At 33.4% G+C, this 16,487-nt stretch overlaps 1 protein-coding gene across 1 annotated transcript; it reads right to left on the bottom strand.

Annotated features, from left to right (window-relative positions):
- Positions 1 to 127: 127 nt before the first annotated feature.
- Positions 128 to 8,473, bottom strand: Ago3 (Argonaute 3). The gene is made up of 12 exons (XM_076429569.1): positions 8,333 to 8,473; positions 7,074 to 7,396; positions 6,134 to 6,307; positions 5,852 to 6,050; positions 5,456 to 5,769; positions 5,104 to 5,365; positions 4,479 to 4,832; positions 4,102 to 4,352; positions 3,714 to 3,864; positions 3,443 to 3,643; positions 3,192 to 3,383; positions 128 to 3,113 (listed from the first exon to the last, which is right to left on the bottom strand). The coding sequence occupies exons 2-12, from the start codon at positions 7,385 to 7,387 to the stop codon at positions 2,784 to 2,786; spliced, it is 2,742 nt and encodes a 913-aa protein (XP_076285684.1). The 5' UTR covers positions 7,388 to 7,396; positions 8,333 to 8,473; the 3' UTR covers positions 128 to 2,783.
- Between the last annotated feature and the right edge of the window lie 8,014 nt (positions 8,474 to 16,487).

Genomic DNA, 16,487 nt, shown 5'->3' with positions numbered 1-16,487 from the left:
TTATGTTCTTAATTTTGCAATTGCAATTAATATATTTAAGATATCTTTCAATGGGAATAATAATTCCAAAATATATTTGAAACTGGTAGTTAAATAAGATTCACGACATTATCATACTTATAAATCATTTATTTATTATAAATGGCAAAAACGTGATCTTGAATATTATATTTTGTTTTTGTACCTTAAAATAAGATTCAAGAGCTTACGGCTTACAGTATTCGATACAGTAAACAATATACTAAAAACAAGTAAAATCTTCCTCATTCCTTTAGTATTCCCCCACTTAATTTCGATCGGTACAAGAAACATCAGATTGTGCAATTGAAATTTTGTTATTTTTTTGAAGTTCAATGTCGTGCTCAGAACAGTTGACATGTAATCACTTTACTGTTTATTGTTTACTATTTAGCATTGCTATTTTTAACTGTACTCGGCTCTAATTATCTATCTATTTTAGGCATCCTTTTACTGTAATACAATGTTTTTCAAAGTTGAAGAATTTTTTATGCACGCCCACGATACAAAGTAAAATAAAATGTTTTTGTATCTTTTCTTTTCTGGTTGAATAAAGCTATTTTGTTTATTAAGTATCATTTGATGTTTTAATTTGTTTATATTCATTGAGTCGTTCTTTTTTTAACATACTATCTTCAGTCCGTATCGTTCATTTAACCTATTGTTACCAAGTATTTTGCAAACATATAATTTAGTTTCAATATTTCGATCATAAGGTAAGCTCTACGAATTTTGAAAGAATCGTTCTATTTTTGTATATAGTTAAGGAGAATGTAATACGCTATTAGTAACGAACATATTTCGATTAACATGCCACGTAATGGTAGAGACATTAACATAATTGGAAACGTGTGTGTGTCATTTAGATTGTGTTACAATTTTCAATATTTGTTACGCCACTGTTTTCTTTAATGTCTCACACTGACGTAGGGCGTTGTAACATAGAGACGTGCGCTTGCATGAACATGCGTGCTTTCAAGTCAAGGTGGACGACTACGGATACACGCATTTTGCTCGCGTCGTTCTAGGTATTGAATTCTCATCGGCAGGGTCGTTTCTACACACATGCGTAAGTACATAAATAAATACATCTACGTTAATTGATTGTAGTAATAATTTTTGACACTAGAATTACATACCACAGTGTACATCGAAGTGTTTCTGTAAGGATGATTTATTCAGTATGCAGTAAAACTCGTTTCAAATCTTGGTAAATGTATTTGTGTAACTTATATATATTAAAATAAAATTCACTCACGCCGATCGCTCGGTACTTCTAGTTCCAATATAGTCAATAATAGATGAATAAAATATTTGTAATTTTTAAAAGTGATTTTCGGCACGTTCACAAATCGTAGAAGTGTACATAGACGTGTTTGAAATTTGCATGGAATTAAAGGACAAACACCGACGTAGTTAGCCCTTGCAATCCACTAGTCCTGTTATAATATGTAAATCAAAGTGAAGCACGCGTTTCTTAACACGCTAAAACACATTTGATATTCATGCACGAGGTTCAGAGTTCGTAAGCAACCAAGACACATTTTTTTTTAATACACGATTTATGGTATGTATTCGATTGAGGAATTGAAACATTTAATTTCACAGATTATGTACTTCACAGATTATAGTAGCGAGTATATATTGACCTTAATATATAAAATACGTAGAATATTTTACGAGTATATTGCAACAAATTCTTAGAAAAATACAAGGTATTTATTTTGCAGTATAACAAAATCAGTATAAATGATGAATTTCAAAACGAATACATTTAGTACTCCAATTTATCAGAAATACAGTATTAAAGGTTTGCGAATCGTCTATCTGGTCTAATATATCTATTGAGGTGTATATTATAGTCAAAGATATTTATGAAATACATTGCAATTATTTGGTTTTGCTTGGGAACTGACCAGAATCAGAATGTGTTCGCGGTTAGACGGATTAGTTCACTAGGTAATATGTTAATCATTTTTCTATGGGCAGTGTAAGATATAAAAATCTTCGGTAAGAAAAATGGATAACGTCTTAAAAAAAAGAAGCTCAACTCGTTTGGTTGAATTTTGAAAAAGTTATTCGCTTTTAACACTAAACCTACCATCCACTTAACATAATCCACCTACCATAACACTTAACCTACCGGTTAAAATGACTGGTTCCAGATTTTTTATTTTACGAATATTGATATAATAAAAATAATTTCATAAGAAATAATTGTCTAGATATCTTTAGTGGAGCAGATATTACAATAGGAGCTGCGCAAAGTCTGAATAAAATCAATCTTGCCATTTTATAATAGAACATGTACCAATTTTACTGTTAAGGCTCGAAAGGTTTAGTGTTAAAGAGTGTACGAATATTGGCACTATCGATAAACGGAGTACTATAACAATAGTATAAATTAGTCAGTCGGTAACGATAATATAAATACTTTGTTATACTTTGTTATGCTAAAAAAAATAATAGTATGATAGAACTAAATATGTTGAATTTATAACATGATATCTTAAATCAATATCGTCAATGTAAGTTTCTGGCATAATATAAGCTTATCCCTATCTAACGAAATGAACAGAAAAACTTCAATGTTTGTACTTAATAAATGAAATATAGATCTGTTCTTCAGTTTACTATTGCTGTGTTTGCGTATGATATGTACAAATACTTCAGTACTGTTCTTAAAACATGAATATAATGATATATCTATTCCTATTTCTTTTGTGGTATGTGTGACACTTGTTGCGAACAGACAAAAGTAATACTTATAAGTAGTACAATGTATCGGAAAGACATTGATGCGGCTCCATCTGTATATTCTGTCCAACAAGAGAGACGAGCTTGTGGGCATATTGACAAGGAGCAGGAACCTTTACAGTGCCAGGCCAATTATAGTACAAGTGGCAAAGTTTGTACGTTAATCTCTGAATATGTTCCGCCTTCATATTTTTACTGTCGTAAACAACAATATAACGCGTAGGCGACACTGTACCCATTCGCACATTCTGCGATACCAGAAAGAAATCGTACACATTAGATCGAGTTATACATGTGTCCACGATTGTTCCTGGTATTGGATTCTCCAAACCCCTGGGCTAAAGTAACAGACACAAATTTGTATAATTAAACAGCACAGCAGTTGTTAGTGTTTGTTTCTCCATTAGTGAACTTACGTTTTTTGCAAATAACCGCGTGTTGATGCGTTTATGCACCACTATAATGGTTAACGTTGGCTGATAGCTTGGTTCGATATTTTTAAATGTCGCTAACAATTGTTTTACTTCGTATTGAGCAACAGTGTCGATTTGACCGTCGCCAACACCGTCCCGGTACACAATGATACGATCTGGGTAACGTTTATTGTGCTGTAAAATATTAAGCATGTAAAACACGAATGAAGTAGAAAATATTAAATGACATGTACCTTATAATAAGCTTTCAGTGCTGAGATCATGCAAACTTGAAGCATGTCTACTAGTTCTTGATGACGACCTTGCAGACAAATTTTGCTGTGCCAAGTGGTTAAGAGTTTGTCAAGGCTTGCTACGAAACCTGCAACACTACCTTTTGTCGATTGTCCTATTCCTCCGTGGTAAACATCTATTCCACATATCATGCAGTTATCCTAGGCGAACGAAATCAAATGAATTATTTTTATTTCAACGAGATTAATGTTACGAATAATGAGCTCATACCATTGGTATAGCTAACGCCCAAAGGGCTCCACCCATTTTGCAATTAATTTGCAAAGCTATTTTCTCCGTTATACTTTTCAATTTATCCCCACGAGAAATAGTTCTTGACATGATTGCTTGAGAAGGCACTGGCATCTCGACACAGCATAATCTAAACAATAAGCGATAATCAAATGAAGTCGTGTAACATGAACAACATACATAATGATAGAAATATCATAAAAAGCTCCTTTAATTGCCTCGGTCAACACCGTTGTATAAAATTTCTCTGGAAATTAAATCAAGTACAATAATTGTAATCTGCTGACTGTGAGAGAATTATGTAAACTTTGAGGTGTAACGAAACAAAGAATCAATCATTTGAGCAATCGAGTTGAAGATATCTCACCTCTTTACAGCAGAGTATCTGTCAGTGCGGTTTGTAGGAAATATAATGACCATTAAATTTATATTATGCTGTATGTTTCTGCGTAACTCTTGGATATAGGTTTCCGTTCTGTCATCTCTTAAACAAATCGTCCGTGGCTCCCTAGCCATCATACCCATTGCCCTGGATACTTTTTTGAACATTTCAACAAATTCTTGCGTACATCTTGAATCTCGTTGACAATGTAAGACACACCATTGATTTAAATCAGGCTAAACATGTAAATATATAGTGTTCAACATAATGTTCTCAAATTGTTAGAGGTGTACGAGTACCTGAAGTTATTGGGTTCTCGCACACCCCTACAAATTTTGTGTTATAGAGAACAAATTGCGTACCGAGCGTAACATAGGATTTCTAGATACTGCACTACCCCAGTCTGCAGGTTTGTGAGGTGGTGGTCTAAACGTTCTGTTTTGGCCAAAGGTTATTTCCTCAGGTTCTATAAGTCTTCCCGTAAAGTTAACTAAATCGTTTTCTAAACTTAAACCCCATTTAGCTAATATTTCTCTAGGAAACTCGTTATTTTGTACTTCTTGTACAAAGTGTTTAAGCACGTCGCGACGAGCATTAGGTGACATTTTAGTCACTTCATCTAAATCCTTCATTACTCTAAAGTCTGCACGAATACTTTCAGTCAGACTTGCTATGTAACATAACTCAGGAACTAAAAGTATCGTCTGTTCTTGGGGCTGTAGGTAAAACGTGACTGGTAAATAATTAATGGTTTATACAGAATGAACCAATAATAATTACCGTTTGGAATATATTCCATATTATAATAAGCTAATAAACAATGTTTTATAAGTAAAATTGCCTCGGACATGTGTGTATAAACAAAAATTACTATTTTCTCTAACTTCTGTAGTTCGGAAAATATTTGAAGCGGTAATTTTTTTGTATTATCATTCTATTGTACATTTTTTGATCATAAAGTATCACCAAAACGAAATAATTACTTACTTCACCCGTTGATGTTTTAATTTTTGCGCAATGGACTAACAGTGGCTGACTATCATCACGAATTGGGATGTTCCAATGCGTTTTGTAGTAATCTAATAAAGATATTTTATCTGTCCCTTTCTCGAAAATAAATTTTGGATTTTTCTCCCACGCAATATCATCAACGCGATACGTTTTATTATTGTATCTTGTGAATACGGATAATCCAATTAATTCTTTCATAACAAGCTCTTTAAAATTTGGCTTATTCCCAAAATGAAGCCTGCATGATGATAGTATTTTTTAATATTATTAGATTACTTTCGTAGCAATAAATACTTAAAAAAAAGAAGAAGATATTTCTAGTTATTACATGATGTCCCGAACTGTTTCTGTACGCATAACACGATGCTTTGCATCTAAACACAACTTTAAGCCTCCTTGATATTCACTGATAGATGTAACGTAACCAGGCCATACTTCTAACTTATGTTGTGGGATTGCATGTATTCCTTTAGGATTAAAATTGTGTTGTCCAATGCGAACTAAGCTAAGGGCTCGCATAACACGACCGAGTAATATATTAAAGAATGGAATGTTTTCAGTCATAGTTTGTTGCTTCTTGAATATTAGAGACAATGTTACTGTCGACTCATCCATAGGATGTGTAGATTGCAAAGTCGTGATCTAAAAATTGCATGCCATATAAGTAAATATGTATCGTTTTGATTGTATTGATTTTTACTTACACATTACTATTGTTACTTACATTCTGACTTAATTTATGAGGTAAACATAGTGTAACGCCATCGAATACTCTTGTTTGTCCAAATGCTTCTGCATGTTGATTAAGGAGTTTCCTACGAAGTGGTCTAGAATCTATGTCGGGATTATATTTAACTTCATAATTATACAATCCCTTGTTACCATCTAATTTCACAGTTATAAAGTTTGCGCTTAATTGTACCCTAAAGAATCATTATTAATTTTCACTTTATCTGTTAATATTTTTAATCGATATTAGGAAAATTATACTCAAACATTAACTTACGGTTTTCCACCTGTACCTTGTTGAGGAATTAGTTTAATTGGTTGGAATGACGATGCAACCGATGAACTAACTACTGTTTCTTCGATCGTTATGTCCGATAATTTACCTAATACTCCTGCAGTATCAACAAGGGGTCCAGGAATATTTGGTTTAACAGCAGTTTGCGGAACTGAGCTATAAAAATGTGCAATATTGCTAGAATTTAGGCATGTAATTCATTTGTGATATGTATATCAGGCATGTAAATTCTTTTTATTGCTTGAAAATCTTCATACACATACTACCATTGTGCATTTTTAATTTTAAATGTGCATAATTAATTTCGTGCAATTTTAGAAATGTGTTAATTATAACTAGACTGTGGATCTTTATGCATTTATGGCTCCTGAAAATTTTCAAAGAATGCTAGAATATAAAATTCGACACAGTTTAGTACGATTTTTGTTTGTTTCAGATCTACAAAGGCTACTACCACTGAAAACAAGATTTTATTTGATTCCACTTTCTTAGAATTCGTCTACACACAAAAATTGCAAATTGCATGAACATCTGCAGTCATTTTGTGTCCTTCATAAGTTATATTTTGTCAAATAATTTCATATAATTTTAGAAATGTGTTAATTACAAGTTATTTGTTATAATTCATAACAAATCATATAAAATAATACTCTGCTTATTCCATATTATGGTATACATTTCTGAAAACACTTTCTAATTACTGTAATCAAGGAGAATATTAACAAACCGATCTAACTGGGAAAATACAATCCAATTTTAAAAAAGTTATTCAATTTTAGAGGGTGTCTATTTAATTTAGTACTCGGCTGGTATTTATGTTGTTGAAGTGTAACAAAAGAGCTATTAATTGTAAACATGTTGTGTATACCATGATATGGGATAGTTTTTCTATTTTAGACAATTTACTTATTGATATACGTACCTAGGAGGTATAATTCGGCTAAGTAACGACCCTCTACCTAAACTGGAAATTGTTTTTGCTGGTGCGCTAGTTGGTTCACCTTTCTTTAATCTGAGCATATCTAACAAAGTAGCTCTTCCTTTTCCAGCTGAAGAGCCGCTAGCCATAGGTTCTACAATTTGGCGCGACATTGGTACAGATTCATCTGGTGACACTGTGGTAGCAGTTGACGCAGTAGCTGCAGCAGCGGCAGCCTTAGCATCTGCTTTTTCCTTTTCCTGTATCATTTTTAGGAGAATACCCCCCCGGCCTTTGCCCGGCTTGTTACCTTCCATTTTTGATTTCTATTAAATTTTGAAAACATATAAGATGTAAGTATATTACGATTATTAAAATAGTATTCCTGATAAATAAATTATATAAAACTTGCCTAGGCGACGCTGGCTCGTGGTACAGATGTGGCTGCTTCTCTCCCTCCCGAAGAGGAGTTGCAGCAACATCTGTCCTGCGAGCTGGCGTCGCCCAGACCTGATATAAAAGATTGCAAATGGTATCGATAAAATAAATTCATAGAAATAGGGAAATAAGATTTTATGTATAAAAATACAACATGAAGAAAGTAGCAATGTTAAATATAAATTGGAAGCATTACGTGATTATTTCAAATAACGATTTTGTGTCTATATATTGAAAGTAAAGAATTCACAGTAAAATATTTTGCTTGAAGCTCAAGAAAAATGAATCTGCTCTATTTATGTATTTGTGTTTTTGAGGATACCCTTCCTGCGTTTACATTCAATAAAGAATTTCCCATTTGTATGTTCGAATGGATACACATATTACATTTTCATAAAAAATACATTTTATATCGATCTATTTTGTAATACGGGTGTACGTATTTTGGTTGAAAAGTAGCACATTCTGTTAAATTTCATTGCAAAAATGAATACTTCGATTGGATTGGAATTTGAGACAACATTTTTTTTACTTAAATTATTCTACATGTGCAAAATAACTATAAAATATATATAAATAAATATATAACTATGAAAAATTGAAGTTTATTGAATTGCTTATTTTCTAGACACTTTTGTCGTTTTTACATATAAATACATTCGCATTTGTTGCATTCCTAAACTATGCACACAACACGTTCTCCAAGGATTATTGAAATGGACACAAGAGATATTTTACTTACATTGTATATTGTATCTGACTTTTTACTTTATAAGATAACATACTAGTTTGTTAAATAATATATTATTGTGGTCGGAACTCACATGTGCGAATAGTCGAAAAGTGATTCAAAATATTGTTGCCCCTACAACTACAAGTGAACACACTTCTGGTGGCTTTACTTTGTACTCAATTTTACTGTTTTGTACATGTTGTATTTAGTAGAACCACAGACGAAATATAGATGTAGACCACTCACCCAATGTATTTTTCTCTAGAGTCCCTTTACCATTTCCATGTCACATCCTACCGTATCGACCGGAACTAATAGCACAGACGATATATAGGCACCGACGAGATACTATTAAAGACTGCCAGCCTTATGGGAGTTGGCGAGCCCGAATTTTTCGGTGTTTCTTACGCCCTCTAGGATATATTCTGGCTCCATCCAGAGAAACAGAAGGCCAACGACGGCATTTTGTCGGTGAAGAAGACCACTGAGGAGATTCTCGTCGCGATGCATCGGCGAGAATGCGAATTATCACGAAACTATATCGATTATTATTAAATGTTACATTCTCCGCCATATTTCAGACGATGTTTTGGCATTATTGTGGCACTATTTCGAATTTTTAGCGACGTGGTATATCAGATCACTGTAACTTTCACGTTATCCCCGCGCCCGTTGCGCCCGGTTACCGGGCTCGCTGAATAGCACAGGGGCTGGCAGTCTTTAACAGTATCTCGTCGGTGATATAGGCACCGACGAGATATAGGATACTATCACAGACGAGATATAGGAATAGACCTGACACCTTATGGGACTTGGTGTCCATAGGAATCTGAAGTACCGACACCTTAAAATGCCAGTGATAGCAATAATTTTCTTTAAATTATATCCATAATTTGCTATTAACCCGGCTATAAATATTGTGCCCCTAGAAATAATAATAATACATCTCTCTAATTCTATGTATAGAGCAGTATAGAGGTGTTGACACTGAATGGTAACGGGGTGTTAGCACAGACGAGATATAGGAAATGGGGCGTTAGCGCACCGATACCGACGGACACCAAAATGCATTAGCACCGACGAGATACCACCGACACCGACGAGATACTATTAAAGACTGCCAGCACCGACGAGATACTGTTAAAGACTGCCAGCCTTACGGGAGTTGGCGGGACTCGAATTTTTCGGTGTTCTCTTACGCCCTCTAGGATATATTCTGACTGGAGTGAGAAACAGGAGGCCAACGACGGCATTTCGTCGGTGCAGAAGACACTGTATTGGTATCGTGTTAGCAACGCGCCCGCGCGCTACACTCACCAGCGTACCTTTACTATATCCGTGTGCGCTGCTTGTGCGAGCCACAATCTATTTTTAGAACTTGCCATGTTGCCATGCTTTACGGCTTACGGAAACGAAACTGAAATTCGACTGTCGAGCCGTCGAGCGTATGAATCGCAATCTGGAGCTAGCCTTCGGGTCCCCGTGCAGCGAGGATTTTTTTTTTATTTTTATTTTTCATTACTTTTTTAATTACATTTTTTAACCTTCCAAAAAATTAAAAATGTTAAAACTATGTTCAAAATATGTATTCATTTTAAATAGAAACGTTTTGTTACTGTCATAATTGCATTAATAAAAATTGGTATATGATCGAGAATAGGTTGATGGTATTTATTTGGACTGATTGGAGAATACGAAAATGCAGGAAGTATTTTTTAGTTTATGAAACAATTTGTAGATTTATTAGTTGTCAAACAAATAATAAAATAAATTGTATAATATATATAAATTGATTTTATACTAGCATACACAAGTTTATTTGATCTTCTGTCTTCCTATAATAAAAAAACACAGTCATAACTATAATTATAATAGAATTTCATAAAATATTGGGGTTATTGCAAACTCATCTTTTTTCGCGATGATGCTCTAATTTTATTGCTTCTCTCGAATGTCCATTTCCTTCCGAGACAGTGCGTTTCTAAGTGTAAATAAAAAATGTTGATATAAAATGTATCATAATTAAACTACAATTATTCTAATAACGTAGAATGTAGTACATATTAAGTTTTAATTACCAGGATTTTCTTCTTCGACGTTAAGCACCCTTTACTGCTTCTCGTAATTTACGTATATGGACATTAGGGTGGACCTTATTTTTCGACCATGAAATTTTTTTGTCCCGTAAACCAGAATTGTAACAAATGTTGTGAAAATGATCTGGAAAAATTTTGGGGCCGATTGGATCATGGGAAAATGAGGCGCAGCAAATTTGAAAATTTTGAATTTTTTAAATCTTTACATAAATAGACGTTATGATATATCGTTGAATTTGTCTTTTTTCTCTTTAAGAATCCGTATGTAGCATAAACAGTTGTTGATAGAAAAAACATCCGTGACTTTGAAAACTTGAAATAATTACTTTGAAAAAAATTTTTTTCTCTGATACTATATCCACCTCCTTATATACTACAACTTTTGTTTGAAGAGTTTTTTTATATATACATAACTGACAGAGATATTAAGGGGCGTAATTTGCATTATTCGGAAGCATACAACTGCGCATATGTATAGCTATTTTCATAGCTACATGCTGCCGAATAATGCAAATTACGCCTCGTAAACGAAAAAATAGGACTTTTGAGGCAGATAGCGCCCTAGATCGATGTTTTATCTAGCGTTTTTGACTAGTGAAAAACCCCGTGTTTGTATTATCGAGAAATGAGTAAATGAATATTTTGCAATCCTGGAAGTCTCTCTACTCCCTTATAAATAAATTCATTAATATGCTCCAATCTACAAAAGAAAAACAGTTATAATATCGGAAAAAGAAGTTATTATGAATAATAAGTAGTCTGACTGAAACATAGACTGAAGGTGGTCAATGATACCGCTGAACGGGGCGTTAAACTAATGGAGGATCATAATAAAATTTTATATAGAAACAAAGAGGAGAAATAATATATACTATACAAACTGTGATGGAATATCGACAGCAGTATCCTGACGCCACAAAACAGATTTGTCAAAGGATTTTTAAATATTTTTTAATATAGAGAGAAACACCTGATCAATCCCTACATGCGATTAATTGCATTTTTAAGAGGTATTGAAGACAGCTTATTAACTGAGAGTTATTAAATTTTTCATTTTCCTCAGAGTCAGCAAGTTCTTTATGTTTCTCGGAGTCATTAAGTTTTCCATTTTTCTTGAAGTTATTCTATTTTTCATTTTCCTCAGTGTCGTCAAGTTTTTTCATATAGTCCAGTCGGCAGGTCGAAAAAAGGCGTCTACCTGGAAAGTATTCCGAACTTAATGAAATTTTGACACGTCATTTAGGGGTACTCTGGGGTGTCGAATCTCAGTTTTCGACCTCGAGGACCCTGTGCTAACTTGGGGAGGGGGAAAAAACCACTACTTTTATTACCTTGTTTTGGTTTTTCGCCTATCGGGCTCGAGTCGGGTACGCGATACATCAGACACATCGGGAAGCTTATGACTAGACTGCGGATTTTATGCATGTATGACAAAAATGTACACGTTCAATTTAAAGCAGTGGACATGTTAAAAATATTTAAGGACATCAACGTATTAGTTTCAGCTTAATAGGATAATTAAAAGAAGAATACAATTTATATTTGGCTCATGTGCCGTGCAATCAATGCAAACATTTTTTATTTTGCATAAAGATCCGCAGTGTACTCATGACTCACCTTTGTCGGGCGGCTTCTAAAACAATAGAACAAGATCGCGCGAACGAGTTATCGCGATACCCGAGAATCAACTGTGCGTTCTTATGAAATAGATAATAATAATAATGGTACGTATTTCTTTCATAACTTGTCCATAATGTGATTTTTATATAAGTACATTAGGTATATTCGGCAGACATGTGCATGATCGTTATTTGTATTAAAATTTGAAATAATGCACGTTTCACGTGAAAAAATTATAAGAAAATATTTACAACGTGGTATGTAATAAGTTATGATAACTTTTCAGTGGGTGATGTTTTTATTAACTGTTAAGTAACCTACTTAACTATCATTAATCTTACACAAATTCTTAAAAGATAATATATAGTATACAATATAAAATAAAATAGAAATTAACTTAAAATAAAATCATATAAAATAAAAAACTAGAGGGTTATTGTTGCTCGCTCGCTTCGCTCGCTCGCGAGTAGGGTTGTTTTTGCTCGCTCGCTTTGCTCGCTCGCGGATAGGACTGCTCTTGCGAAAGGGTTAGTGGTACGCATGGCTAGTAGTACCTATAGCTATTAATGTTTTTTTTTATTTGGTGTGTGACTCTCCACGAGCCACACAAAGAACTTCCCGATTCGTTAGTTGCAGTATATTATTATCATTATTAAGTGTACGTTTTAAGAAGATTATACGTTTTCAGGGAAATTCAATAGTTTTCTACTTATCAAAATGTTTGCTATATGGCGTCACATTAAACCAACATCGTATGCTCGTTGCTCGCTTGGTTCCTTGTTATAGCATACTAATGTTGCAAAATAAATTGTCTTAATTAGTTTTTCGCAAACGATACAACTCCTCATTATCCGGGTTTGCAGTAGTGATCTTGGTTTTCTTCGATACTGTTAATTTAAATTGTCCCAAAATATATAAACTGCGCTCAATTTTGAAACTCTGCTCAGTGCTACATACAATATTTGTAAAGTTCGCCTTTCTGATTTTTTAAAATCCAAACATACTTTCTCGTATGTTTGTCCCTGACTTTTATGAATCGTAATCGCTTCAGCAGGAACCACTGGAAATTGACTACGTGTGATTTGATATTTTTCCTCACTCGACATATTTACTTGATTCGATATTTTTATTATTGGTGTAAAATTTTGATCAATATTTGCATTTTTCATATAATCACGATAACGAGTTCTTACTTTCACTCCTACTCTGGCCAATTGAAAATCTAACCACAATATAGACGGAATTTTAGTATTTTCTTGAAAAGTAATAAATTTTAATATTCCGCATGTGTGTGCTCCATTAACCAATCCGTTTTCAACATCAATGTTATTAATAATTATCATATAGTTTATATTAATTTTCAATTTAATCTCAGTTAATAATTCGTTTTGAACTGATTGTTTTTTTAAAGATTGTAATATAAATTTTTTTTTGTACTTTCATCGATATTCTTTGAAAATGTATTCTCGCGAGTAGAGATGATTAACTCACTCTTGCATTGGGATAATTTTCGATTATTGTAAGCGGAAACATCATCGTAAGGTACAAAAAAAAAATTAAAAAAAATTTTTTTTTTTAAATTTTAAGGAAATCGAAAAAATTTTTTTTGTGTAATTACGTTTGTTTCTTCGGTGGAAACTTTCCGTTCTCTCGTATAAATTGCATTGTTGAATGAACTTCTTTCGAAAAAACTAAAATAACTAAAAAACTACTTGACCAAAATGGACCAAAATCTAATCAGCTCTAAGTTACAGCGGGGCATATCGATTGCATCATTCATCATCCTGATCGCGTTGTTACTTTTTCTGAAAACGTTAACGAAAAATTTGATTACATAGAAACGGCCATACGCGCGCGCACGCACGCACGCACGCACGCACGCACCCACACACACACACACACACACACACACACACACACGAACATTTTGCTGAAAATAGTCTAAAATGACTGCAATGACCATGAAACGTGAAGATCTGCTAAAAAATCGATTTTCGATTTTCGGGGTCATTACAATAACTTCCCTATAAAATCGGGAAGTTAATTATATAGAGCCTATAGATAATACAGAATAAAATATAAACACGAAATATAATACGTATAATGTTTATATTTATATTTCGTTTTTAATTATTGCCATACTTTACCATATTGTAATCTTCTAGGTATACTGTATAACTTCCGTAAAGACATTTTAATGATATTATCGATACATATCTAAGTTCATTCGGAGAAAATTCGTTAAAAAGCTAGAAATATTGTCTTTTAAGTTTTTCACATGAAACGTGCATTATTCAAGCTTTAATACAAATAAAGAGCAGGCACGCGTTTGGCGAATATACCTAATGTAGTTATAAAAAAACCAAGTATATTAAAAATCACGTTATAAGTAAAGAAAGAAAACCATTATTACCATTATCTATGTCATAAGAACGCAGAGTATTTGAATCTCGGATAACGCAATAACTCGTCCGCCCGAACTTGTTCGATTCTTTTCGTACCCGCCCGACGAATTCGAAGTCGAATCGAAGGGCCGCCGCCGGACTTTCTGCGACCCGACCCGACTCGAACCCGAACATCGAGCGGCCCGCACATCCCTAAATTATTTATAATTATAAATATATTATATTAAATGACCTATATTATAATAACCTATATTAGGTAATTATTATCACACTTTAAATAAGTAAATATGGCTCAAATTATGCCGTATTTAGGCTCATTTTAATTAGAAGGATCTCACAAATACGTTGGTAATTCCGTAAAAAAGATTGAAAAATAAAAAACTTTCCTATATGCATTGATGTAATCGGTACGCAGCCTTTTGAACTGTGTCGGCTGCCTCGTACCTCAGTCCCTCTTTGTCGTTTACGAGCTGTCGTAAAAAAAGTTCTGGTACATATGTTGGTAGTCTAAAAATATGATCAATGCTATTTTTCAATTTCTCTAAAAAACCTGCATTTGTCGAATTTTTGCGTGTTTTTCACTTTGTGTAATTAACATTTTGAACCAAAAAATCGGGAAAAAGTCTCAAATATCAATTTCAATTAAATGCAATTATATGATTAAATTAATGCAAGTAAATGGGGAAAATGGACCGAAAATTGAATGGCACAACGGCTGTTTAAATAATTCGAAGGACTATCTCGTCCGGCTAGGCCCTTCATTCCAAATTGTAATATTCCAATATTCCAATATCATTTTAAATATATTCAAGTACTATTTAAAACTATTAATGAGTTTTAACAACAAAATATTTTAAATAGAAAACTAAATTTTGACATATAAGATAAGATTATAGCAAGCTTGCTATAAATGTCGAAAACTCGAGTCTGGCCAGAGACATTCAATTTTCAGGAAACACTATTCTATGATGACGAACGGAGAAAAGGGAAGTGAAGCTCGGGGGCTTCGGTCGCCGTGGAGTGGAGTGAAACATTGTAACATGATACGGGTCGGGTCGGGTATATCGGTGTGAGACTACTAATCAAACAACAAAGCTTAATTATTTATCATTACTTTTTTATAGGATTTTCCTTAACATATTTGGTGAATTTTGTTTCTTTTTATGAAAATGGTACCAAAATTATATAATTCCGATGATATTTGCTTATGCAATGAGCGACGGTACGCAAGTTTCCGACACAAAGAAGGACAGCGTCGGGAAAAAAAGAGACGCGGAGAGTCCTTATTCTTTTAAGATTTCGACTTCGACTTCGTCTGCTAGCTCTTCGTCTCGTCGCACAATGTACTCATAAATGAATCATGTTTCAGGAAGTGGTTCAGTTCAGAATGAAATAAAATAATGTTACACGCACTTTTTAAATAGCGTCATATATGGTGCAAGAAATATTCGTATAGAGTCAAATAGAATTATTTTTTTAGATATCTTCGTACGAAATACTGCCTCTAAATAACATTGTATGGATAGGAGCCGTCGAAAATTAGTTTAATTAGTTAATACTTTTATCTTGTTACTACCTCTACTTTAATAATTGCAGTCAATAATGCTGTCGAGCATTACAAGTATGGGATAAATAAGTAAAAAAATTAATTTTCTGTTTCCTACTAAGGATCTTAATAAGAACGATTGAATTTTGTCATTACACAACATAACAAAATATTTTTTAAGAATCATTATTTTATATATAACGCAATAATGTTCAAATTATTTTTAAATTCCAATACATTTGTAGAATATTACGTAGTAATTACTTTCATTTTTCCTACATCTATAAACTATCGATTATATTGTAAACAATTATTACAATGGTGATAATAAGGAAAATAAGAATGCAATAAGAGAATTATATATAGTATTATAAGGCAATTACAGAATAGGTAATGTCAGCATTCTACTATATCATTCTTCTTCAACTTGACGAATATCTCGTCGATTGTGGAACTTTTACCGCTGTGGTATATCAGATCACTGTAACTTTCCCGTTATCCCCGCGCCCACTCGCGCCCACTTACCGGTCCCGCGGAATAACACAGGGGCTGGCAGTCTTTAATAGTATCTCGTCGGTG

The sequence above is a fragment of the Lasioglossum baleicum genome, chromosome 8 (assembly GCF_051020765.1).
Source record: "Lasioglossum baleicum chromosome 8, iyLasBale1, whole genome shotgun sequence".
In the NCBI taxonomy this organism is placed as follows: Eukaryota; Metazoa; Arthropoda; class Insecta; order Hymenoptera; family Halictidae; genus Lasioglossum; species Lasioglossum baleicum.
Note: the sequence above shows the minus strand (reverse complement) of the source record. Positions and strands in the feature narration are given on the sequence as shown.

Bases quoted from the DNA above. Each gene is read 5' to 3' on its own strand.
- Ago3 (XM_076429569.1), bottom strand. From the start codon at position 7,387: ATGGAAGGTAACAAGCCGGGCAAAGGCCGGGGGGGTATTCTCCTAAAA. The intron at 5,770-5,851 runs GTAAGTAACAAT...TGCAATTTTTAG, and splicing joins CTCATAAATTAAGTCAGAAT to ATCACGACTTTGCAATCTAC. The intron at 4,353-4,478 runs GTACGCAATTTG...TTACATGTTTAG, and splicing joins GAAATCCTATGTTACGCTCG to CCTGATTTAAATCAATGGTG.